The sequence below is a fragment of the Rhinoraja longicauda genome, chromosome 18, assembly GCF_053455715.1.
Source record: "Rhinoraja longicauda isolate Sanriku21f chromosome 18, sRhiLon1.1, whole genome shotgun sequence".
Classification (NCBI taxonomy): domain Eukaryota; kingdom Metazoa; phylum Chordata; class Chondrichthyes; order Rajiformes; family Arhynchobatidae; genus Rhinoraja; species Rhinoraja longicauda.
In genome coordinates this window covers 14556134-14580804 of record NC_135970.1, presented here as the reverse complement: position 1 = coordinate 14580804, position 24671 = coordinate 14556134, and the positions used below count along the sequence as shown (strand labels likewise).

The 24671-nt window shown below is 44.2% G+C and overlaps 1 protein-coding gene across 2 annotated transcripts in view; it reads left to right on the top strand.

Moving 5' to 3' along the window:
- The first annotated feature begins 424 nt into the window (after positions 1-424).
- The window catches only part of pnpla2 (patatin-like phospholipase domain containing 2), a 56513-nt gene continuing 32266 nt past the window's right edge, over positions 425-24671 (top strand). For both annotated transcript variants that reach the window (XM_078415141.1, XM_078415140.1), the window contains exon 1: positions 425-1039. In XM_078415141.1, the coding sequence (XP_078271267.1) occupies positions 850-1039 (190 nt within the window). In that variant the 5' untranslated portion in view covers positions 425-849. The remainder of the gene's footprint in view (positions 1040-24671) is intronic.

The following is a 24671-nucleotide window of genomic DNA, read 5'->3' as shown; positions in this document are numbered from 1 at the left end:
TGGAGAGAAGGAATGGGTGACGTTTCGGGTCGAGACCCTTCTGCAATCACCCATTCCTTCTCTCCAGAGACGCTGCCTGCCTGACCCACTGAGTTACTCCAGCATTTTGTGTCAGTCTCCTTAAACTTTGCTTCCCCCCCATCTTAAAACTATAAACACGAAGCACTAAATATCAGAGACATTGCAATTCTTCGCCATATCTCCTGCACCTTGTTTTTGAAACTGCACAGCAAACCCTGGTGGCCAGCCAGTTAGAAACAGGAAGATAAATATATAAAGCCCAGATCAAAACAAGCCCTGCAGCTCGGGCCCGGACTGACAGCTGAGTGCCTGCCTGGCTTGGGAATGGAGCTCGGTCATTGGTGGCACTGAGGGGCAGGGGGGTGTCTATCAGGCCGTGCGGGGGAGATGGTTGGTCGGATGAGACGGGAGGAGAGGAGAGTAGAGCAGGACAGAGTAGACCAGAGGAGAGGAGGACAGGACAGGACAGAGCAGAGAGGACAGGGCAGAGGAGAGCAGAGGAGGACAGAGTAGAATAGGGGAGAGCAGAGCAGGGTAGAGCAGGTCAGAGGGGAGGAGACGAGAGGAAAGGAGAGTGGAGCAGGACAGAGGAGACAAGAGAAAAGGAGAGCAGCGCTGGGCAGAGGGGAGGAGAGCAGCGCTGGGCAGAGGAGAGGAGAGCAGCGCTGGGCAGAGGGGAGGAGAGCAGCGCTGGGCAGAGGGGAGGAGAGCAGGGCTGGGCAGAGGAGAGGAGAGCAGGGCTGGGCTAAGCTGAGGAGGGCAGGGCTGGGCAGAGCGGAGCCGAGGGAGATGTGAGCGCAGCGGGCGTTTGCTGCCAAAGCCCAGGAGATGATGCGACCAGACGATTCGTCCTGGAGCATTTCGTTCGCCGGCTGCGGGTTCCTGGGCATTTACCATGTGGGGGTCGCCAGCTGCCTGTGCGAGCACGCCCCGCATCTGGTGCATAACGCCAGCAACATCTACGGGACATCGGCCGGCGCGCTGATAGCCACCGCCTTGGTCAGTGGAGCTTGCCTGGGTAAGTGGCCCACTCCCTCTCACCGAGAGACTCCCTGGGACAGGGACGGGACGGGGCAACACAGCACAGGACAGGGGCGGTCTGCCTGACGGGACCCCGCTCACCTCTTCCTTCTCACCATGTTGCACAGTGGGCGGCATTGCAGATAGTGAAAATGGTCGTCAGAAATTGCAGCAGGTTATTGATCGGTTGGCCAGGTGGGTTGGGGAATGGTTGATGGAATTTAATACAGAGAAATGTGAGGTGTTGCATTTTGGAAACTCTAACATGGGCAGGACCTACACGGTGAATTGTAGGGCTCCGGGGAGTATTGTGGACCAGAGGGTTCTAGGAGTGCAGGTGCATAGTTCGTTGAAAGTTACACGTAGATGGGGTGGTCAAAAAGTCTTTTGGCACATTAGCCTTCATCAGTCAGGATTGTCTGAAGAAGGTTCTCAACATTGTTCCCAATGTTGGGGGGAGTCCAGAACCAGGGGCCACAGTTTAAGAATAAGGGGTAGGCCATTTAGAACGGAGATGAGGAAAAACTTTTGCAGTCAGAGAGTTGTGAATCTGTGGAATTCTCTGCCTCAGAAGGCAGTGGAGGCCAATTCTCTGAATGCATTCAAGAGAGAGCTTGATAGAGCTTTTAAGGATAGCGGAGTCAGGGGGGGGTATGGGGAGAAGGCAGGAACTGGGTACTGATTGAGAATGATCAGCCATGATCACATTGAATGGCGGTGCTGGCTCGAAGGGCCGAATGGCTTCCTCCTGCACCTGTTGTCTATTGTCAACCCGAAACGTCACCAGTCCCAACTCTCCACTTGTTTTGCCCCAATTCTCTCTAATTTGCTCATCAACTACCTTCCCCTCTTTCTATTCTCTGGCTACCCACAAAAAGTGGGGATAGTTTACAGTGGTGGTCTGTCAGCAGTTTCTTGGGATGTGGGATAAAATCGCCCAGGCATGGAAAACTGCCGGCCAAGTGCTGAAAGATGGTATTAGTACAGGTGGGCCAGTATGGACATGTTGGCTTTCACAAATGGACCGGTGGCTTGTTTCCATGCTGTATTACTTTATTAAACTGGAAAACCAATGTTAATCCACCAGAGAGAATGTGCAAACTCCACATAGACAGCACTGGAGATCAGGATTAATATCTGTGTGCTGTCAGAATTAACTGCTGCTTCACCGGAACAAGACACCACCGCAAAGAAGATAGGCCTAGAGAAGGCATAAGTATGAACTATAAAATTAATTCCAACAACACCTGTCAGATAAAATGGACAATAGTTGTGATCTAAAGTTATTTTTACTCGCGGTTAAACCTGTGAAATGTGCTGAATCAGAGAGAAGGTGTTTCCAGAGATAAGGTTCATCTTTCTTGGAACAGAGTAGGAGATCTCTTAGAACACAGAGGGCAGAATTGGAATAGGGTAGAGAATTAAAGTTTGTAGGCAATGTGAAATTTGGGTTCATCCAAATGTGTTCAATAGAGATGATTTCACATTGTGGCCACTCAGTCTATATTTTGGAATCTGTAACATAGATATCTCGCATCGTGAAGAATGAGTTTATGGTAAAGACCTACAAATGGAGGTAGCAAAGTCAGGGAAAGGAAGTCAGAGCTAGCTCGTGTGACGGGAGGAAGCAGAGGTGGTGACGTTGTTGAGCAAGGGCAGGAAACATCATTTTAGTCTTCGTGTGTGCAGAAAAAAGAGGCGTCAGAGGGGAATTAAAAAATAAATAGGAGGACAAATAGAGCTAACATTCATTCGGAGTCTCTCAGCAATGTCTTTTATTTGAACAGATTAAAGGTAATACTAAATCAAATTAATGCAGGCATTGGAATTAATCCATGAAAACATAAAATGCTGGAAATGCAGATTGATTGTCCGCTTTGTGGAGTATCTACACTCAGTTCACATGTAAACGTGCACTTCTTGCCACCTCTTGCTTTAATTTGCCACCCCCCCCCACTCTCTTCTTGCCATCATTAGGACTCAGCTTGCCACTATTCCAGCGACAGCTAAAGTAAGCACAAGAATTGGAACCTCGTCTTTTTATTTGGTACTTTAATGGCATCTGGACTCGGTATAGACATACTGAGATTAACCTTTAACTCTGACCATTGACTCCACGTTTTTCAGACAGTGCCTGGTATTTATGATTCTGCCATTATGTTTGTAATTTATGTAATTTTCTGTTAAATATAACAAATTATAAAGAGGAAGTTGTGGGTTCTGCAGAACCCACCAATTTCCTTCCTGGTTTTCTGCATGCTAACAGGGAGAAGCCTGGATGTGCCCAGTGGTGTCTGTTATCACGGAACACAGATAACTGGACCCCACATGCGTGATTTCGATACACATTTATAAGCACACAGAACGTCACAAGAGATCCTTTTTCCCTGTGGCTCTCAAACTGTACAACTCCTCCCCTTACCGTCGTGGGGTTGACTGACTCCCCATCCCTTCCCAATCTTTGCACAACTCCAATCCTGGACTTTCCACTCGTCATTTCATGTTTCATGTATCGTGTGTTTTATGACTGGTGGCAGACCTATTTCCCTCCTGGGATTAATAAAGTTCTATCATATCGTAAGAGCTGCTTCATCGGGATTTTAAATAGAATTGCTTGACTATGTCCCATCTCATGAAGTCTCATGCTGGGAACCCTTGTCAGATAGGCCAAGGTAAATAGTCAACCCTCAGTGCTGTTCCACCTCCATATCCACAGTTCCTTCAGTTATGAATCATCATCTTCCCCTCGTGACCCTCTCCTGCATTCTCCCAACCTCAAACCTTTGCCAATCATGTTGACCCCACCAATAGGTCTCTTCCTCACCGACTTTCCTTCCTCCTCCTGCCCCCAAGCACCAAGTTCCGGACCCACGTTTTAACAAAGGAATTGGTTTCAGATGTTTGGAAGCCTATTTTCTAAAACAACGTGCCTTGGGTCTCAAGCACTTTGGTACTTTGCAGGAGCGAGTCACCATCAGGGCATTTGTTGTTCCCCTCCCTACCGCTGTACCGTGAACGAAACATGCCTTTGCAAGCATCGCACATCTCCTGCACCAGTTGGTGTTATCGAGTGTCAGAGGGAGCATGTCAACAATAGACAATAGGTGCAGGAGTAGGCTCTTTGAGCCAGCACCACCATTCAATGTGATCATGGCTGATCATTCTCAATCAGTACCCCGTTCCTGCTTTCTCCCCATACCCCCTGACTCCGCTATCCTTAAGAGCTCTATCTAGCTCTCTCTTGAAAGCATTCAGAGAATTGGCCTCCACTGCCTTCTGAGGCAGAGAATTCCACAGATTTACAACTCTGACTGAAAAGGTTTTTCCTCATCTCTGTTCTAAATGGCCTACCCCTTATTCTTAAACTGTGGCCCCTGGTTCTGGACTCCCCCAACATTGGGAACATGTTTCCTGCCTCTAACGTGTCCAACCCCTTAATAATCTTATATGTTTCAATAAGCTCCCCTCTCATCCTTCTAAATTCCAGGTTATACAAGCCTAGTCGCTCCAGTCTTTCAACATACGACAGTCCCGCCATTCCTGGAATTAACCTTGTAAACCTACGCTGCACGCCCTCAATAGCAAGAATATCCTTCCTCAAATTTGGAGACCAAAACTGCACACAGCACTCCAGGTGCGGTCTCACTAGGGCCCTGTACAACTGCACAAGGACCTCTTTGCTCCTATACTCAACTCCTCTTGTTATGAAGGCCAACATTCCATTGGCTTTCTTCACTGCCTGTTGTACCTGCATGCTTCCTTTCAGTGACTGATGCACTAGGACACCCAGATCTCGTTGTACATCCCCTTTTCCTAACTTGACACCATTCAGATAATAATCTGCCTTCCTGTTCTTACCACCAAAGTGGATAACCTCACACTTATCCACATTAAACTGCACCTGCCATGCATCCGCCCACTCACACAGAAAGCTGAGAGGCAACGTCACAGTGCAGAATAATACTATTAGGTAATTGGTGAGATGTTGCAACGAAGGGTCAGCAATGGGTCAGAAAATATGAGGTCGGTGTCTTGTAAAGGTTAACATCGAGCAAGAACGATTGATAATCAATCGTTGTGGATGATAGGGGATGGCAGTGTATACAGTCTCCACTTTGTTTTAGATAGATTAACTTCTTAGTATTTACAAACCGTTGGTCATGATATCGTCAGCCACAACTGCGCTAAGGAATGGCATAACAAAGTCAAGGACCTTTTCTGTTGCATTAAGCCTTAGCCAACCTTCAGTATTGGTACCATAATACAAGCAAAGATCTTACGACTTCAAAAAGGGAGGCCAGTGCAGATTCATAATGAAACCAAGGTTAAATGGGTTTAATTAGAAGGACAGTTTGCACCAAGTTATCCTGTAGTGAGTTAGAAGGTGATCCAGTTTAGACCTTTGACTCCCTTCCTTTCATGGATAAGAAATCCAGAATAAGATAACGCGATCATAATATTTGAGCAGTTGGAAGTAAAATCAGGAAATATGTTTTCCTGCAGCGGATCATGGAAATTAATTGGTTCTTGCCTCAAAAGCTAGAGATGCTGGTCAAATACAAAACAAATCTGATCCTATAAGAAGTGTTAGGGAAAGGAATCAAATGATGATGTTATAGGGATGAAGTTATGGGCAGCCAAGGCGGAGCAGGCTTGTGGGACTGAATGGCCTGTTCCTTGAAAAATAGTGCTGCTTTGGTGTTAAAGACTGGAAAAACGCTATTTTAATTGAACAATAAATTATCAGTTACATTCGATAACCATAAAAGTGTAAGTCAAAGTATACGGTGCAACCTTATACAAAGTATATAGTAGTTCAGTGGAGAAACAAGGAACTGTAGAAGCTGGTTTACAAAAAAAGACAAAGTGCTGGAGTAAATCAGCAGGGCAGCCATCATCTCTGAAGAACCTGGATAGCAACGTTTTGGATCGGGATCCTTCTTCAGACTGAGAAGGGTCCCAACCCAAAATGTCACATCCATGTTCTCCAGAGATGCTGCCTGACCTGCTGAGTTACTCTAGCACTTTCTGTACTTCAGTGGAAGTAGGGTTGTAGTTAATGTTGTACCAGGGTGGTTCAAGAGCTTGATGTTTGATTGGAAGAAGTTGTTCTCGAAACTGGAGGTCACTGTTCTCAGGCTGAAATTATGACCCCTAGTTTAAGACTCCCCATCCCAACCGTACTGAGTATTCTTTATCCTCCCCATCAGTTGCACTTAACATCTCAGAAACCTTAACAAAATAACCTTTAGCCTTCTAAATTGCAAGCAGTATTATCTTGGTTTGAGTAATCTCTGCTGATAGTTGATTTCTTGGAATCCAGTATTATTGAACTCTTGGAATCTAGGTATCATATATCTATGCTGTGCTCCTTCCAGCCAATGCATCCTCCCCAATGTTTAGTCTTGGAACTGTTCATTGTGTTCTAGATATAGTCGAACCTGTGCTGTCTGTGATGCACAGAAGCCTCTATCCCACTGTTATCCACTAGCAATTGCCATTGCTATTACGATGGTTTTTAGTCCGAGTGTGTGACTCATTACTCATGAGGTCCAAAACTCATTTTATCTACACCACTTATATACTTTTCACTTGGGAAGTACAGGAAATCTCTGGTTTATGAATGCCTCTAGTGTGGATACCATAAATGTAGAATCACACAGCACGGAAACAGGGCCCTTCGGCCCAACTTGCACATGCCATTACAAGATACACTACATGAACTATGATCAAGCTCTCATTATATTACCTCAAAAGCCCGATGTAACCACACAAGTACATTCCTTTGAGTGGCAGAATTGGTTTTCTCACCATCTCTCACTTTTAGTAATTGTGTTTTCTTATCAGTGTCATGTGATTTTGTTGCCACTCATTACAATACTGCAGATGTATGGTTACCATTTTGAGCAATATTTGTGTATTTTATGAATTAAGGACAAAATAAACCTATGGACGTCTGTAGAGATGGAACATATTCATTATCCGGGGACGGCCTGTGTTATCTTCTCTCCTTATTTGAGTTCATTGTGGAAGATCTTATTTGTCTGCATTGAAAAATATGTGCCACAACTTTGCCAATCTGCTCAATCTAATACTGCGAAACGTTGTAATACCGGTACACACATGCTGAAGATGGACTGTTATATTTTCTGGACTATTGAATATTATTCCAATTAATGCCCCAACACATTTTGAATTCACCTTTTGAAGATGTTACACATTACAGCGGCTTCGTAAGTTTTCTAGGGAACACAGTACATTTCAAGTCAGCATAGGAAACAGGCTGGGAAACCTGAGACTCTGGTTAGTTTAAGAGTGCCTGGGAACTGGGGTGGCAGTGTATTAAAGAAAGCATGGGAACTGGGAGTGCAGTGACTTTAAAGAGAGGACTGGAACCCAGGTCCACGTATGCTAAATGGCACTTGAGAAGCTACACCCTGTGAGAGAGAGTCCGAACCATCAGCATTTCCAAGCAAATCAAAGGTGATTATACATTTTACTGTAAATATTACTTAATAATTTAATGTTTCCACCTACGCTGCTTACAACACTGCTTATTCTATCATCTACCTTATTTACAAATTATTTACAAATCTGGTGCGTAGTTGTGACCTCAGCACATATCTATATTGGACATCCACTCATCAAATCCTGTCAATTGGAATTCCAGTCCAATAACCATATCCTGTCAAATGTTATGCAGCTATTTTGATAGTCAAGTCAATAGTTTAACTTCCTTTTGGAGTCGTAGAGTCATACAGCGTTGAAACAGCTTGTCCATGCCGACCAAGGAACCCCGACTAAGCTAGTCCCGTTTGCCCGCGTTTGGCCCACATCCCTCTAAACCTTTCCTAACATGTACCTGTCCAAGTGCCTTTTAAATGCTGTTATAGTATCTGTCTCAACAAACTCCTCTGGCAGCTCATCCCATAGATTCACCACTCTCTCAGGTTCCTATTAAATCTTGCCCCTCTCATCTTAAACTTATGTCCTAAGGTGTTTGATTTCCCCTTCCTTCCTGTTAATTGTAGATAGTAAATGTTATTCTTATTATTTCTTTATGATAATACTTTGCATTATTACTTTCTGTTCCCTCTTTGCACTTCTGTTCTGCAGCTCTTGGTTCCTTATTGAGTGTAAGTACAACTTGGCAATTCTTTTAGATCTCGTGCAAACTTTGACTTTGGGTGTTGTCAGGTATTGATCACCTGGCTGGGTCAATCTCTCCTTGATGCATTTGATATCCTATCTGCTTGTATTCATTTTATTTCTTGCTCTGTCTTTACTTGCACGCTTTCCTTATGTCTCACGCACTTTCATTATCACTCATTTGGGTTAACATTTGATGAGCATTTGATGGCACTGGGCCTGTACTCACTGGAGTTTAGAAGGAGAAGGGAGGGACCTAATTGAAACTTACCTAATAGTGAAAGGCTTGGATAGAGTGGATGTGGAGAGGATGTTCCCACTAGTGGGAGAGTCTAGGACTAGAGGTCATAGCCTCAGAATTAAAGGACGTTCCTTTAGGAAGGAGGTGAGGAGGAATTTCTTCAGTCAGAGGGCGGTGAATCTGTGGAATTATTTGCCACCGAAGGCTGTGGTGGCCAAGTCAATGGATATTTTTAAGGCATAAATAGATAGATTCTTGATTAGTACAGGGGTCAGGGGTTATGGGGAGAAGGCAGGAGAATGGGGTTAGGAGGGAGAGAAAAATCAGACAATATTTAATGGAGGAGTTGAATTGATGGTCCGACTGGCTTAATTTTACTCCTATCCCTTATGACCTTATGAGTACACTCTTCTATTTATCTCTCTCTCTGTATGGCAGCAAATCTATCACTGTGCCACAGTGTCACCCTGTTCCAAAAACTTGTTCCAAAACTAAATAAGAACTGTAGTTTTGCCAGACACTGGAGACAGATTTTGCATGTCGCAGTGCCGTTGTTATCAATCTGAGAGGTTTTACACCAGGATAAAGGTCATAAGAAGAATGAAAATCCTGTTGGAAAGTCAGGAATTGTATTTCCCAACAGGCACTAAGACTACTGGAAATGGGCACAATTTTCCCCTTCTCCACATAAGTTGATTTTTAATTGTAGGATTTAAAAAAAAAAGAATTTTATGAGCCTTCCCCAGAAAACAAATGTGTTCCATCTTTTCAGACTTCCATAAGTTGATTTTGTCCATAAGCTCAGAAAATGCACAAAAATCATTGGATATGGTAATCATGTCTCCATAGTATTGCAGTGAATGGCATCAAAAACACATACCACTGATATGAAAGACCAATTGCTAAAATTGGAGAGAGAGGAAACTAGTTCTGCCATCGATAGGAACAGATATATCTATGTAGTCAGACTTTTGAATTTAATAACATTATGGAAGCTCGTTTGTATGTAGGGGCGTCTGCAAATATGGGCATTCGGTACCTGGAGATGGTATCTAGAACTTCTAGCTGCATTTCTGAAGAGCTTTTCACAGCATTTAGATATGACAATATTCTTCCAAGTGGTTACTAGAAAGCAGCATGGAACTGTGTGTGTTATTGGATATTTTTCAACCTGTCCCAAGGGTTGGAACCCTGAACCAATGTTTCAGCCAAGGAAGATCAAATCTGATCACTTTGTTGATCTGGTCTGTTTACCAAATAAATGATTGAGGAGGTGGATCGTGTATTTTGGTGGAAAAATAGTTGATGTTCATACACAGATATCTTCCTGTACAAATACTCTGCTTTAGATGGTGCGATGCCAAAAAGTTGTTCTTTTCCAGAACTGCCACTGATTCTTTGAAAAGATCGTCGGTGTGCTCTGCACAGATTATATTGCATTGCCAAGCACCCGAGTGGTTGGTTGCTACATTCATTATCAAATTTGATAATAATTGTGAAGACTTTCAACCCGAATATTCTGGGAAAAGCAATCTCCAGCTAGAATATTGAAATGTGGCCAAATCTAGAATGAAACCTTCACAATTTTAAGAAGACCCAGGGCACTGCAGATGCTACTTTACAAAGAGTATAAGAAAATAACTGCAGATGCTGGTACAAATCAAAGGTATTTATTCACAAAATGCTGGAGTAACTCAGCAGCTCAGGCAGCATCTCGGGAGAGAAGGAATGGGTGACGTTTTGGGTCGAGACCCTTCAAAGACACAAAGCGCTGGAGTAGTTCAGCGGGTCAGGCAGCATCTCTGGAGAACATGGATAGGTGACGTTTCAGCTAGGAACCTTTCTTCAGACTGATTGTGGTGTGGGGGGAGCGAGGGAGGGGTAGAGGGAGTGTGCTGGAAGAAAGGAGAGGCAGGACAAAACCTGGCAAGTAATAGGTGGAAACAAGTGAAGGGGGATGTTATCGGCAGAAGGTTGCATAAAGGCTAGCCTGCAATCAGTTTGAACAAAGGTCCTGACCTGAAATGTTGCCTATCCAGGACCTCCAGAGATGTTGCCTGACTTGCTGAGTTAATCCAATACTGTGACATTTTACATAGTTTAAAGCGTGGGATCTGTAGGGCTAGGTTGACGGGAAAGCATTCACTTTTTTGGAGGTTTAGTTTATAGCCAGAGAAAGTTCCAAACTGATCTAACAATGACACAATTGCAGGGATGCTAGCTGCAGGGTCACTCACATAAAGAAGGAGGTCATCTAGAGACACGCGATGTTCCATGTTTCCTCTCCTAATGCCCTGAAATATTGTGGTTGATCTAAGTGCAATAGAAAGAGGCTCGATTGCAATCGCAAAAAGAAGCGGAGACAATGGGCAGCCTTGGCGAGTGCCCCGTGTCAATGGAAAATATTCAGATCGCGAATAATTTGTCTGTATACATGCTAAAGGTGAGTGATATAATAGCTTGACCCAGGCTGCAAATTTTTTGCCAAGTCCAAACCTCTCCAAGACTCTAAACAAGTATGGCCAGTCCACTATTTTACTTTATATTGTGGCGCGTCGGAAGAGGCCCGAAATAAAGGCGAGAAGCCGGGTATTTTGGGACGTTCTGTTTTATTATTCCTCGGTTATCAGACGGGTCGAGTCTGCCGGAATGGCTTCGCGCCCAAAACCTTGTCCTTATATACATGGTACCGGACCACCCCCCTGGACTGGTCCATTCCCGTGCCGAGGGGTCAGTAGTAGTATGGCCCGACCCTTGGGAGCCGCCACGGGACCCCCCCCCCCCCAGAACCGGAGGCACGAAGCGCACTGGTGGTCGCACAACCCGACCGGACCGCGTACGGTAATCGGTCGACAGAGGGGCCGGCGGAGGCACAGTTGGAGGGACAGGTGGTGGGACCCGCAAGGGTGGGCGACCTCGTGGCCGAGGCTGGGCAACCCGCACAGGTTGGCCAATGTCTAAGTGGGCCGACTTCAGGCGGTCAATTGACACGGCCTCCGGCTGGCCCCCCATGTCCAAAACAAATTTTCAGTCATCCTTCCCCGAATATAGGTTGAGATTAATTGTAATGATTCAGTAGGTAATTTATTCTGTGTACTTTAAAGAAAGAACTTCATGTATATGGTGTCCTCCAGAATGTTCCATTTCGTTTTACTACCACGGCGTTAGGGCAGAACAGTGGCGTGGTGGTCGAGCGGTGGAGCCAGAGTCCCGGGTTCAGTCAGGGAGTTTCAGTCAGAGAGTTGTAAATCTGTGGAATTCTCTGCCTCAGAAGGCAGTGGAGGCCAATTCTCTGAGAGAGCTAGATAGAACTCTTAAGTCCGGGGATATGGGGAGAAGGCAGGAACGGGGTACTGATTGAGAATGACCAGCCATGATCACATTGAATGGCGGTGCTGGCTCGAAGGGCCGAATGGCCTACTCCTGCACCTATTGTCTATTCAATCTTTGGTGTGTGGGAGGAAACCGGAGCACCGGGAGAAAACCCACATGGTCACAGGGAGAATGCACAAACTCCATACAGCCGGCACCCGTAGTCAGCAGCGAACCTGGGTCTTTGGCATTGTCAGGGAGCAACTCTACCGCTGCACCACCATGCTGCCCCAGTATCCTCAGTCACTTCTAAAGTATACCATAGCAGATAAAACAACAAGCTGCCTTATAAATTCCTATATAATTTAGAACATGTTCAGATCCTACTAATCTGTCTTGCTGACATAAAATGTATTTGTGAGAACGTAAGAGCATGTTTACTGTCTGGACCAAAGATTATGGCTGTTATAGTGTAAGAAAGAACTGGGTGAACTTGTGATATCTTTATAGAACTCGCGCAAGGATAGAAATGTTTTTCTATCTGCAGTGGGAGTTAACAATTCTTGATATTGAATTATCAGCCACGGCCTTCTGTGAATGTAGTGTCAGCATAAAGAAAGTGTGGTTTAAATGGCATGCTACAACTCATAGAGTTCAGTTTCGGGCAGGAGAGTTTTATGTCCCCGTTGCTTTGCTGTGCTATATGTAGTTCCTTTTTAAGGTGGTAAAATGTGAATAACCCTTCATGTCTATGCTCAGACATGAGCAGGATTGGTCCAACAGAGCTGGTTCAAGACCTTGTCCAACCTATGGGTTTGAAGTGCAAAGTTGAACCAAGTTGTCGCAAGTCATCAAGTAGCTCGGAGGGAGGTATTGATTGAGGGCAAGATGGCAGTAAGATCTGTTCGTAAAGTGGAAAGGTTGAACATTTTTTGTTTCGACATCCTGTTTCTTTTAATTCAGCTCTAGATCAATTGAACACCTTGGTATACCGAGAAGGAATGTTGTTTGCTAGTCAGAACAAGCTGTGAATTCCAGCTTGGTGCCAAGATTGGTAGATTTCCCATTAGTTGGATAAATCTGAAGCTCTGGATACCTCTCCCACATCCTATCCACATCTTTGTCTCCATTCCTCCTTTGAAGATGTCCCACTGGACCTTTGGCTATGTTTTGTTCATTGCCCCTTGCACAATTGTTCATTGTACAAGAATTTAAAGGTGACCACTTTTGACTGATGCACAAAGCACATATTATACACACATAAGCAAGTTCTGAATGTACTTCATGATTTTGTTTTGGGGGGGTGGGCACGCAATCCCCTACTCCCCCCGACCTTCCCTTGCCCTCCTTGTGATTCCCAATGCCTCTTTCTCTGGCAATCGTGCTGTTTTGTGCTGATCATTCCTTTGATGTGCCTGCGGATAATGTAAGCCCATCGAAGGTTATTGATAAATGCAGGTTAACAAACCGCGGATCCCCGATATCAGAAATAAAAACAGAACACGCGCAACAACTGTGGAGGGAAGAGCAGAGTTAATGTGACACCACCCTGACATGTTAGTTCTGTTTCTCTCCTCACCCACGCTATTCTGCTAGCTGAGTAGTTCCAGAATTTAGAAACAAACAACTCCAGATGCTGGTTTACAAAAAAAATGACACAAGGTGTTGGAGTAACTCAGCGGGTCAGGCAGCATCTCTGGAGAATATGGACAGGTAACGTTTCGAGTTGGGACCCTTCTTCAATCTGATTGATATGGGGGTGAGGTGGGGGGGGGGGGGGGGGGAAGGAGGAGAAAGGTGGGAGAGAGGAGAGGCACGACAAAGCGTGACAGGCAATAGGTTGACACAGACATAGAGGAATTATCTTAGCAGCCAAGACCCTAAGGGTTAGTAAACATTGCCTATATTGATGGAGGGATAAATAATAGCTACCCCAATAGGATAAGGGCGGCACGGTAGCGCAGCGGTAGAGTTGCTGCTTTACAGCGAATGCAGCGCCGGAGACTCAGGTTCGATCCTGACTACGGGTGCTGTACTGTAAGGAGTTTGTACGTTCTCCCCGTGACCTGCGTGGGTTTTCTCCGAGATCTTCGGTTTCCTCCCACACTCCAAAGACGTACAGGTATGTAGGTTAATTGGCTGGGTAAATGTAAAAATTGTCCCTAGTGGGTGTAGGATAGTGTTAATGTGCGGGGATCGCTGGGCGGCACGGACTTGGAGGGCCGAAAAGGCCTGTTTCCGGCTGTATATATATGATATGATGATGATATGAATTGCAATTGGAACTCAAATTGGCTAGTAAAACAGTCCGTTTTGAAGAAGGATCCCGAACGGAAACGTCACCGATGCGTGTTCTCCAGGGATGCATCCAGACCAGTTGTTACACCAGCACTTTGTGCCTTGATTACACATTTTCCTCGTTTTGTTGCTGAACAGGAGGTGGATGTTCCATCAGTGTACTGTGGGCGTGTGTGTGTGTCTTTGTGCGTCCAAATTATTGGGCGCTATTTGACTTCAGCGTTTGAACTTGTTAAATAAGCATGTTCTGTTTCAAAGGTATTTTATCATCATGTGAGTAGAGGTCACTTGACCTTCCATTCTGAATTCCGTAGGCCCAGTGATTATTGAACAACACTCGTCTGTTTCTCCTATCAAGTTTATAGTCACTGAACTCTGCTGCCTTCTCTTTTTGTTAGTTTTACTATTTGTTTTATCAGCATACTGGTCGTACTAGCAGCTTAAAGAGGAGGGCTGACAGCACTGAAAAGTCATTATTTGAACTACTGGACGAGTAAACATTATCTCACATATTGAGCACATTGGGACAATTTTGATCTTCGATGTACTCATGTTCAGGGGCGGCACAGTGGCGCAGTGGTAGAGTTGCTGCCATATAGCGCCAGAGACCCTGGGGTTCGATCCTGACTACAGGTGGTGTCTGTGCAGAGTTTGCACATTCTCCCTGTTACCCAAAGTGTACGGAGGAACTGCTGATGCTGGTTTAAACTGAAGATAGACACAAAAAGCTGGAGTAACTCAGCGGGACAGGCAGCGTCTCTGGAGAGAAGGAATGGGTGACGTTTCGGACAGACGGGTCCCTTCTTCAGATGGGTCTCGACCCGAAACGTCGCCCATTCCTTCTCTCCAGAGATGCTGCCTGTCCCGCTGAGTTACTCCAGCATTTTGTGTCTAGCTCCTGTTACCCACGTGGGGTTTTTTCCGGGTGCTCTGGCTACCTCCCACATTCCAAACACGTGCAGGTTTCTAGGGGCCTAGGATAGAATGTAGGCGTGATTGTTGGTTGGCATGGACTGAATGGGCCAAACGGCCTGCTTCCACGCAGTATCTCTAGAAACCAAAACAAAATTGTGCTATGATTTGAAATATATTTTTCACTGTATTTCAGTAATAATCCAATACCAATCAAATAAAAATCTGGCTTGCATAATGTTTTCCATTCCCTACAATAGAAACATGAGATGTTTTATAAGAGATGTTTCATAGTCTTACAGCATGGAAACAGGCCCTTCGGCCCAACTTGCCCATGCCAACCAAGATGCCCCATTAATGCTAGTCCCACCTGCTCACATTTGCCCCATATCCCTCGAAACCTTTCCTATGCATGTACCTTTCCAAAAGTCTTTTAAATGTTATTATAGTACCTGACTCAACTACCTCTCCTCCTCAACTACCTCCTCTACTACCTACCTCCTCTGGCAGAGGGTACCCATTACCCACTGTATGAAATCTCTATTGATGTCCGTGGGATGGTCTTGATCTTGCAGTAGGCTGACTTTCAGGTGAGGATTCTTGCTCGAGGGCATTTAGATTCTTACTGTGAGTGTCCTAGACAATAGACAATAGGTGTAGGAGTAGGCCATTCGGCCCTTCGAGCCAGCACCACCATTCAATGTGATCATGGCTGATCATTCTCAATCAGTACCCCGTTCATGCCTTCTCCCCATATCCCTTGATTCCGCTAGCCCTAAGAGCTATACCTAACTCTCTTTTGAATGCATCCAGTGAATCGGCCTCCATTGCCAATTCACAACTCACTGGGTGAAAAAGTTTTTCCTTATCTCAGTTCTAAATGGCCTACTCCTTACCCCTAATTCAATCAATCATATTTAATCATCCCTAACTAAAGTCCTCTAATCTCAGTAAATCTTCCTCAATTTAGTTTAGTTTCGTTTGGTTTAGTTTAGAGATACAGTGTGGAAACAGGCCCTTCGGCCCACCGGATCTGCACAGAAAGCTCTATCTAGTTCTCCCATGAATGCATTCAGAGACTTGGCCTCCACTGCCTTCTGAGGCAGTGAATTCCACAGATTTACAACTCTCTGACTGAAAAAGTTTTTCCTCATCTCTGTTCTAAATGGCCTACCCCTTATTCTTAAACTGTGGCCCCTGGTTCTGGACTCCCCCAACATTGGAGAACATGTTTCCTTCCTCTAACGTGTCCAACCCCTTAATAATCTTATATGTTTCGATAAGATCCCCTCTCATCCTTCTAAATTCCAGTGTATACAAGCCTAGCCGCTCCAGTCTTTCAACATCCAGTCCTATTTTATCTTGTGGGGTTTCCTGGAGATGATTAAATTTGGGATGTTCACAAGGAAGGAAGTATCCTGCTGAGGCTGCGACCTATTACCTTGTCTAAAGAAAACCTGAACTCTGAATTTATTGCAGCAATGAGCTGTTGATGAAATGCCAACCTGAGTGGTGGAATGCCATAAATCGCTTGCTTGCTCAGTCATTTTCGCTGAGGTATGTCCAAGTCGTGATTAGGTTACTCGATTAGCTGCGAGAGTTCTGGACCTTTGATCATGGGATGTGGACTGAATCCCATCACGGCAGCAAGAGAACTGAAGTTCAAGTAATTAAATACCTTTAAATAATTTTGAAAAGGGACTAGTGTCAGTAAGAGTGAAATTAAAACGGCATGATTGGCAGAAAAAAACCCATCGGATTCACTGGGGAAGGAAATCTGCTGTCATTGCCCTGTCTGGTTGGTAGGTGACCACAGACGCAGAAATGTGGCTGCCTCCTCACTGCGGGGGCAACCAGGCCTGGGCAATAAAAGCTGGCAGTGCTGCCAACAGGGCGGCAGGCTGGCGTAGCGGTAGAACTACCGTCTTACAGCGCCAGTGACCCGTGTTCGATCCTGACTAAGGTTGCTGGCTGTACGGAGTTTGTACGTTCTCCCCGTGATCTGCATGGGTTTTCTCCGAGATCTCCGGTTTCCTCACACACTCCAAAGACGTACAGGTTTGTAGGTTAGTTAGCTTGGTGTAAGTGTAAAATTGTCCCCAGTGTGTGTAGGATATTGTGGAGTCGGGGGGCCAAAGGGCCTGTTACTGCACTGTATCTCTAAACTAAAGAAAACTAAACTAAACATCCACACATTTAGAGTTTAAAGATATAGCGTGGAAACTGTCCCGTTGGCTCACCGAGTCCATGCTGAACATGGGTCAGTGCTGTTGTCAGATGGTCAGTGTGGAGTCCATGCTGACCATCAATCACCCATTCACACAGGTTCGATGTTATTCCACTTTCTCATCCACTCCCTACACACTAGGATGAATGTTCAGAGGCCAATTACCCTGCAAACCCCCACATTATTGGGATGTGGGAGCACATCGGAGAACCACGAGGAAAACCACATGTCGCAGGGAAGAACGTGCAAACTCCACACAGACAGCACCCGAGCTCAGGTCTCTGGTACTGTGAGGCAGCGGCTCTACCAGCAGTGCTGCCCTACATTTACCATACACATCTAAAAATGTATTTAATAATTTCAACCCACCTCTTCATCTCATTAGGACCCAAAGTGCTAGTGTAACTCAGCCGGGCAGGCAACACCTCTGGAGAACATGGAGAGATGACGTTTCGGATTAGGATTTTTCTTCAGGCAGTCTGAAGATGGGTCCCAACCTCAAACGTCACCTATCCATGTTCTCCAAGGATGCTGCCCGGCCCACTGAGTTACTCCAGCACTTTGTGCCCTTTTACATTTAGGAAGAATCTAGATGAGCTCTGAAATTACCTAGGTATAGGTTTCAGACTAATTACTGATAAATTGAAGTAGTATTTGTTTCCTTTTGTGTAAACCAGCTGCAGCTTCTTCTTTCTTCATCTGATTGTTTGCACTCAGTGCATCTGACATTCATTTCCTCGTGGTGTGTTAAGGATGATTTTTAAATTTGTTTTATTCTTTTAAGTCAGATTGTGGAGCCCTGGATTTGTGGGCTGGCTCGTTTAGAAATCATGCTGTCAAAACGGTTTAGCAATAGTGCGAGGAAAAACTAGGTCTACGAATTGGTGTTATTGTTCTGCAAAAACAAATAGATTGAACAGCATAAGCACTAGGAATCAGCTTTGTGATGGCAGGAATCGGCTTTGTGAATACAAAAGAAGGAACGAGCTAACATCTGCTTTTGTGCTTGCTTTTAGAAAGGGTTTGAGATGAGCATTACAATAGTTATTTCTGGAATTAATCTGTGCATTGTTTGAAGTATCACGTGTTCAGTATTACTGGACCACATCCCGGCTCTTGTGAACTGATCTGCAGAGTCTGGTCTGAAGAAGGGTATTGACCCGAAACGTCACCCATTCCTTCTCTCCAGAGATGCTGCCTGTCCCGCTGAGTTACTCCAGCATTTTGTGTCTATCTTCCCTGTTCTTGCTCCACCTTTCTTTCCGATACCAGGTTTGCCATTCCACAGCTGTGGTCTTGTCAAGGTGTGTAAGGAAATATGCCCCTTCACCATTTGTAACACAGAAGTATTAAAAAAAAATATTGTTTATAGAATTAGAACAAATGATTGTTTACTGACCCATGTTCAGTTTAGTTTGAAGATACAGCTTGGAAACGGGTCTTTCGGCCCACCGAGTCCATGCCGACCATCGATCACCTGTTCACACTAGTTCTATGTTATCCCACTTTCGCATCTACTCCCTACACTCTAGGGGCAATTTCCAGAGGCCAATTTAACCTACAAACCAAATTTATCAGTCACACCACTAAGCGGCCTTCTTGTGCTGGCCTTGTAATGTATGTCATTATTGGCAAGGTCAGTATTTGTAACCCATGCTTAATAGCTCTGCACAATGGTCTGCCAGGCCATTTTCAGGAAGAGTAGACAATAGACAATAGGTGCAGGAGTAGGCCATTCAGCCCTTCGAGCCAGCACCGCCATTCAATGCGATCATGGCTGATCACTCTCAATCAGTACCCCGTTCCTGCCTTCTCCCCATACCCCTTCACTCCGCTATCCTTAAGAGCTCTATCCAGCTCTCTCTTGAAAGCATCCAACGAACTGGCCTCCACTGCCTTCTGAGGCAGAGAATTCCACACCTTCATTGCTGTGAGGTTGTGACTTCTGGAGTATATATAAATCAGCAGACTGGGTAAGGATGGCAAATTTCTGCCCCAGAAGCACGTTATTGGCACTGAAGAAGCTGAATAATTCCAAAGGGAGCTTGTTATTGTGCCCATTCAGGAGGGTTGAACCCAGAAGATCTGCTTCATCCACTTACCTGTGATGGGCAGCAGTGGAAACAATTTACGTGTGCATTTCATTCAAGGTTGCTGTATTAATATGCGTATCTGGGATAAAGCCTCTGGCAGTATTGTGTTTGCATTACCAAATGCCAAAGCGGTCTGTGCCCATTAATAAATATTGTTCATTACATTGCCACTATTGATCAAAGAGATGGCATTTTGCCACTCAATAGGTCGTTCCCAAGGACAGTGGAGAACAGGGCGTGCTGTTAACCTGCTGTGCCTCATGATCTCACTGTCCAGTTTTGCAACATGCTTTCTGCTTGCTCGAGAAGAGTGAGAGCACATTTGTTTTGAGAAAACGCTGCCCACAACACAGGGGGAGATCTTTTTTTTAATAACGTACGGTATGAGTCCATCAAATCCTATTCACAGGCAACTACATGCCACAGTTTGCACTTGTTGAACTGTGCAGTTATCAAATGGTGTCGTGACGGGTTGTGCCAGGGATTTTGACACTTCTGAGCCTGCTGTAGGCAGAAGCATGAAAATTAGTAAAAGTTCACCGCCAATTATCCCAGCAACCGGTCCTTCAATCCGGACAAAATTCCAAGAGCGCACTTGAAATCCCTCCCGGAGGTCCTACAAAAATGTGCCGCCTAGGCCGGCCGATCTCTACTTCATCGGGACTTCTGCTGCTGATATGCGGTTCGAATATTCCCTCTGTGGCCGGGGCTCTGGAACTCTGGCCTGGCCGGAGCCGGCAGATCCGTTCCCATAGCCGACTTCCATGGCCAATCGGCGGGTTGAATTTGCTCCCTGTGTCTGGGTCTCAGGAACTCCAGCCCGACCGTAGCTGACAGATGCATTCCAATGGCCAGCTTCCCAAGCCAACTCTGCAGGCCGGTACGTCGGGCTCTTTCCGCGGCCTCGGTGGACCGTCCCGGTATCATTTGGCTCCTCTTGGAGGACGGGACCTTTGTCGGTCTGGCAAAATGGCAATCCAGCAAGGCTTTGAAACCAAAGGTGCCGGAAAATCAATGGTGAACCTGAACCAAATATTTTTGTTGAACGCTCAGTATAAAAGTCACGAGAAAACAGGCAGCATGTTTGTGAGTTTTACACAACATTGCAGAGGGTTGCAAGTTCTGTTATGGTGGTTTTCAAATGTCCCAGAGTCAGCAAGATAATACAATGAGGAGATCCATGGACATTTTGAAGTTTAACTTTGAATGATCTCTTTGCTCATTCATTCACACCAACAGAATGTGGAAAAGCAACAAACTTGCATCCCACCTCTAGCCCAGTCTAGTTACTTGATAATTCCAGCCAACTCAAATCAGTGGCAGCACTTTTTCTGAGTTGGAAAATCTCACCATTGAAATTGAACCTATAAATCTACATTGCGAGTCCTGGAAATTCTTTATAGGTAAAGTAAGAAACTGCCTTTTGAGGTGAGTGTAAGAAATCCCATCATAGAAACCAAAGTAAATCATTGAATTTTGTCCAGTTTTTTTTGCATCCATTTTCCATCAACATACAGAGTTAAAAATAAGTGCCCTGCATCACAGTGTGTGGAAACAAGATGTGCACAAGTCAAGGCTGGGTTCTCCGCTATAAAGGTGACTGTACTTCAAAAGTATCTTATTGGTGAGAAATGCTTTGCGACCTTTCTTACTTCCAAGGGCTGCAGTCTCAATGAAGCCCCAACTGTGGGGTTTTTAGGAAGTGGCATTTGATATACTTCCTTCGCTCTGTTGTCTGCCTGGTTCGCAAGGCTCAGTGCCATTCCTCAATAGATCAGCTAAGATAGAAACGAATACACAGAGGCGTGGATCAAAACTGATCTACTTAACTCGAAGTGTGAAGTTATTCCTAAACTAATAGATCTGCACATGTTTCCAAAGACAGGATTTAATTTTGACCTGACCAATGTAGGCAACTTTAAGTGGAAGTTGTAGAGGCATTTAAGTGGAAGAGTAGAGGCATTTTTCCACAGATGTGCAAGTAGCTTCATTACTTGAGGCCTTCCTCCATCTGAAAGATTCGTGAAATCTCCTGGAAACTCCTGGAGAGCAAAGAATATCAATGAATTCCTGATCTAAACAGGCGAAAGGCGGTGGGTATGACTAGAGAGAAGACCTACCAAAAAGACTGAACCTTAGGAAGAAAGCGTAAAGTAGACCACATTTAGTTTGAGTTCTTGGCAGTAGTGTCCGATTGTTGGTGATGTTTACATGAAGGAACTTGAAGCTTTCCACCATGTCCACTGCATGAAGGAGGATGTCAGAGGCATCGTACTCTAGTCACTGAGTCGTGCTACCTTTATTTTCTTTGGCATCGGGATAATTGAGCTTCTAAAAAGCAACCATTTTGATTACAAAATGCAATGCTCCACGAGACCAGTATAGAAACTTCCAGGAAAATAATTAAGAAAATGTGAAGAAATGCCCAAATCGAACAAATTTCATTATATCCACATAACATCAAAACAATCAAAGTTACAATGAACACACTCCATCCTCATACATTTTCTTTGGAAAGTTGAACACGACATTCTCCTAAACATCAAGCTCTTGACTTGTGCACAACAATCACGCAGATAAAAGTTTTGAGGAAGACAATATCTCGATAATTCCTTTAAATTCCATTAAATCTAATCATCAAATCATTTCAACACACATTCAACCTTCCTCCTATCTGCTCTGACTTTCAAGAGGAGAAATGAGCCAGGATTGTGATATCAATATGGGAAAGATGCAGAAGGAAAACAATGTATTAATGTTTAATAATAGCTGAGCAGAATTTTTGGGAAATGAAGAAATAGTTTTAGAAACCACATGCTGAGGAAGTGAAGACATGTTTTGGTTGTTATTTTGCTGTCTGTTGCCCCAGTGTATTACTATCAGATGCGCCAGTAGATAATCAGATACAGGCCATTGCACCTTACAGGCAAAAGAAAAACACATTTGTCACCAACCGGGTTCTACTGTTGAAACTATATATTTTTATTCATTACTTCTCTTTTGTATCATCCCACTCTCCAAACTCAGGCTATTACATTAGTCCTCTCACAAGATCCACTTAAAATAGAGTCACATGTAAAGGAGTGTGTTATTTGACTGTAATAGTGTTTTAGAGGGTTATAGAGTTATACAGAATGTCCTTTGGCACTACTCAATCGTGCAACCAAGGTGCCTTGCCGAATTAGTCCCATTTTCCCATATCCCTCTAAACCTTTCACATCCATGAATCTAACTAGATGTCTTTAAAACATTTGGGTTATCGAATTAATTTCCTTTGACTGTCCTTTCCAAATAATTTTCTTCCAATTATTTAACCAGTTTTCATATGAAAGTTACTGTTCAATTCGTTTCACCAAACGAATGCATTCATTCAGTCTGAAGAAGGGTCTCTACCCGAAACGTCACCCATTCCTTCTCTCTAGAGATGCTGCCTCTCCCGCTGAGTTACTCCAGCATTTTGTGTCTACCCTAGGTAACCTATGGTTTAAACGTATAAATTCTCTGTTTGTCCTGTTTCATCTCCCCTATTAAAGTCATGGGGACATACAGCATGGAAGGAGGCCCTTTGGCCCAACTCATCCATGCCGATTATGATACCCCATCGAAACTAGTCCCATGTATCGTAAGTCATCACCTGCTAGCAGCTACTACTCCCTGCTACTTTTTTTGTTTAGTTTAGTTTGGAGATACAGCGTGGAAACAGGACCTTTGGCCCACCAGGTCCGCGAGGCCAACTATCACCCGTACACTAGTTCTATATTATCCCAGTTTTACATTCTACACACTAGGAGCAATTTACAGAAGCCAATTAACCTACATACCTTTAACCTACATACCATAAACCTACAACCCACATACATATCTTTGAATGTGGGAGAAAACCAGAGCACCAAAAGGAAACCCACATTGGACACAGAGAGAACGTACAAACTCCATATAGACAGCACCCGTGGTCAGGATTGAACCCGTGCCTCTGGTGCTGCTAGGCAGCAACTCTACTGCTGCACGACTCTACTGCCACACTACATCTCCCTATTTATAAATTTATCCTTCATAAATTTCATACTGCATTAAAGCTCCCTGTAATCATCTGTTCTGGGATCATCGTAGGTTCATTTGCTCATTCTTTATTCAACGATCATGGTAAACTCTCAAGTGACAATACAAGCTGTCATTTCTGTAAGCAAACCTCCGACCTTGAAAATTAATATTTCACGAAGCAACACCCTGATAAATGATAGTGTGACGCAAAGGCTTGTAGCATAAACTATTTTGTTGTTTGCCCTCTTTCGATATAATTTTGCGGTTCCTTGGTTATTTATTATACTGTCTGTATGAAAAGCAGAGCCCCCAGGCAAAATGAATCTAGTTTATGTTGGATAGAGTAAAAGAGCAAATTTATTACTTTCAACGATTTGCATTAATTTCCTGTTTATACCACAAAGGAATTTGAGTCTTGGGAAGAAGGCAGACAACAGACCGAGGATTGCATGTTAAATGACGCTTCCTATAAACCCACAGTTGGGCTTTCATTTAGACTGCAGTCCTTGGAAGTTGGAAAGGTCATAAAGTATTCCTCACCAATAAACTGATTTTGAAGAACAGTCACCTCAAGAGTGGAGAACCCAGCCTTGATTTGTGCACATCCCATTATCCCACGAACCATAATGCAAAATACGCTTTTTTAACTGTATATCGAAGGAAAAACATAGGCAAAGCAATTGGGTGAAATTCAATGATTTTCTTTTGATGGAATTTCTTAAATTCACCTTCAAATGGCAACTTATTACTTCATAAAGCGTTTGGAGATGTAGGTTCAATTGCAATGGAGAGGTATTCCCTCTCCACGCTAACCAGGACTTGGGCATCATGGCTGCATGTGGCCTCACTCAAACTTGCAGATGTTCCTTGTTAACTTTCTGAAGGGTATCTCCCCTATCAATGGGAGAAAGCGAGGTGGAGCAAAAGTTCTATTTTAACCCTCTCAGACCATGACAGATTGGTCTGCCGGTGACCTTCAGAGTTACCAATATAAATGAGATGCTATCCCCAAAAAGGTCACAAAGTGCTGGAGTGACTCAGAGGTTAAGCAGCATCTCTGGAGAACATTTCTGGTCGAGATCCTTCAGACATTTCTATGCGAATTTCCCCATTGTGTGGAAATTTCCAATACCATCCATTGAACAAAATCTTTACCACCAACATACAGAAAGTACAGACTCTTATTATTGATTTCAAATTAGCATCCTAAATGACATTAAATATTAAGTTAAATAAATATTGAACTCCTTCGAGTTTACCCTGTAAATAATAACTAATCGTAGAGCAACATGACAATATATTTAAAAACAAATTCCTTTACAAAAATCAAATTACTAAATGTCCATAAACATTACAT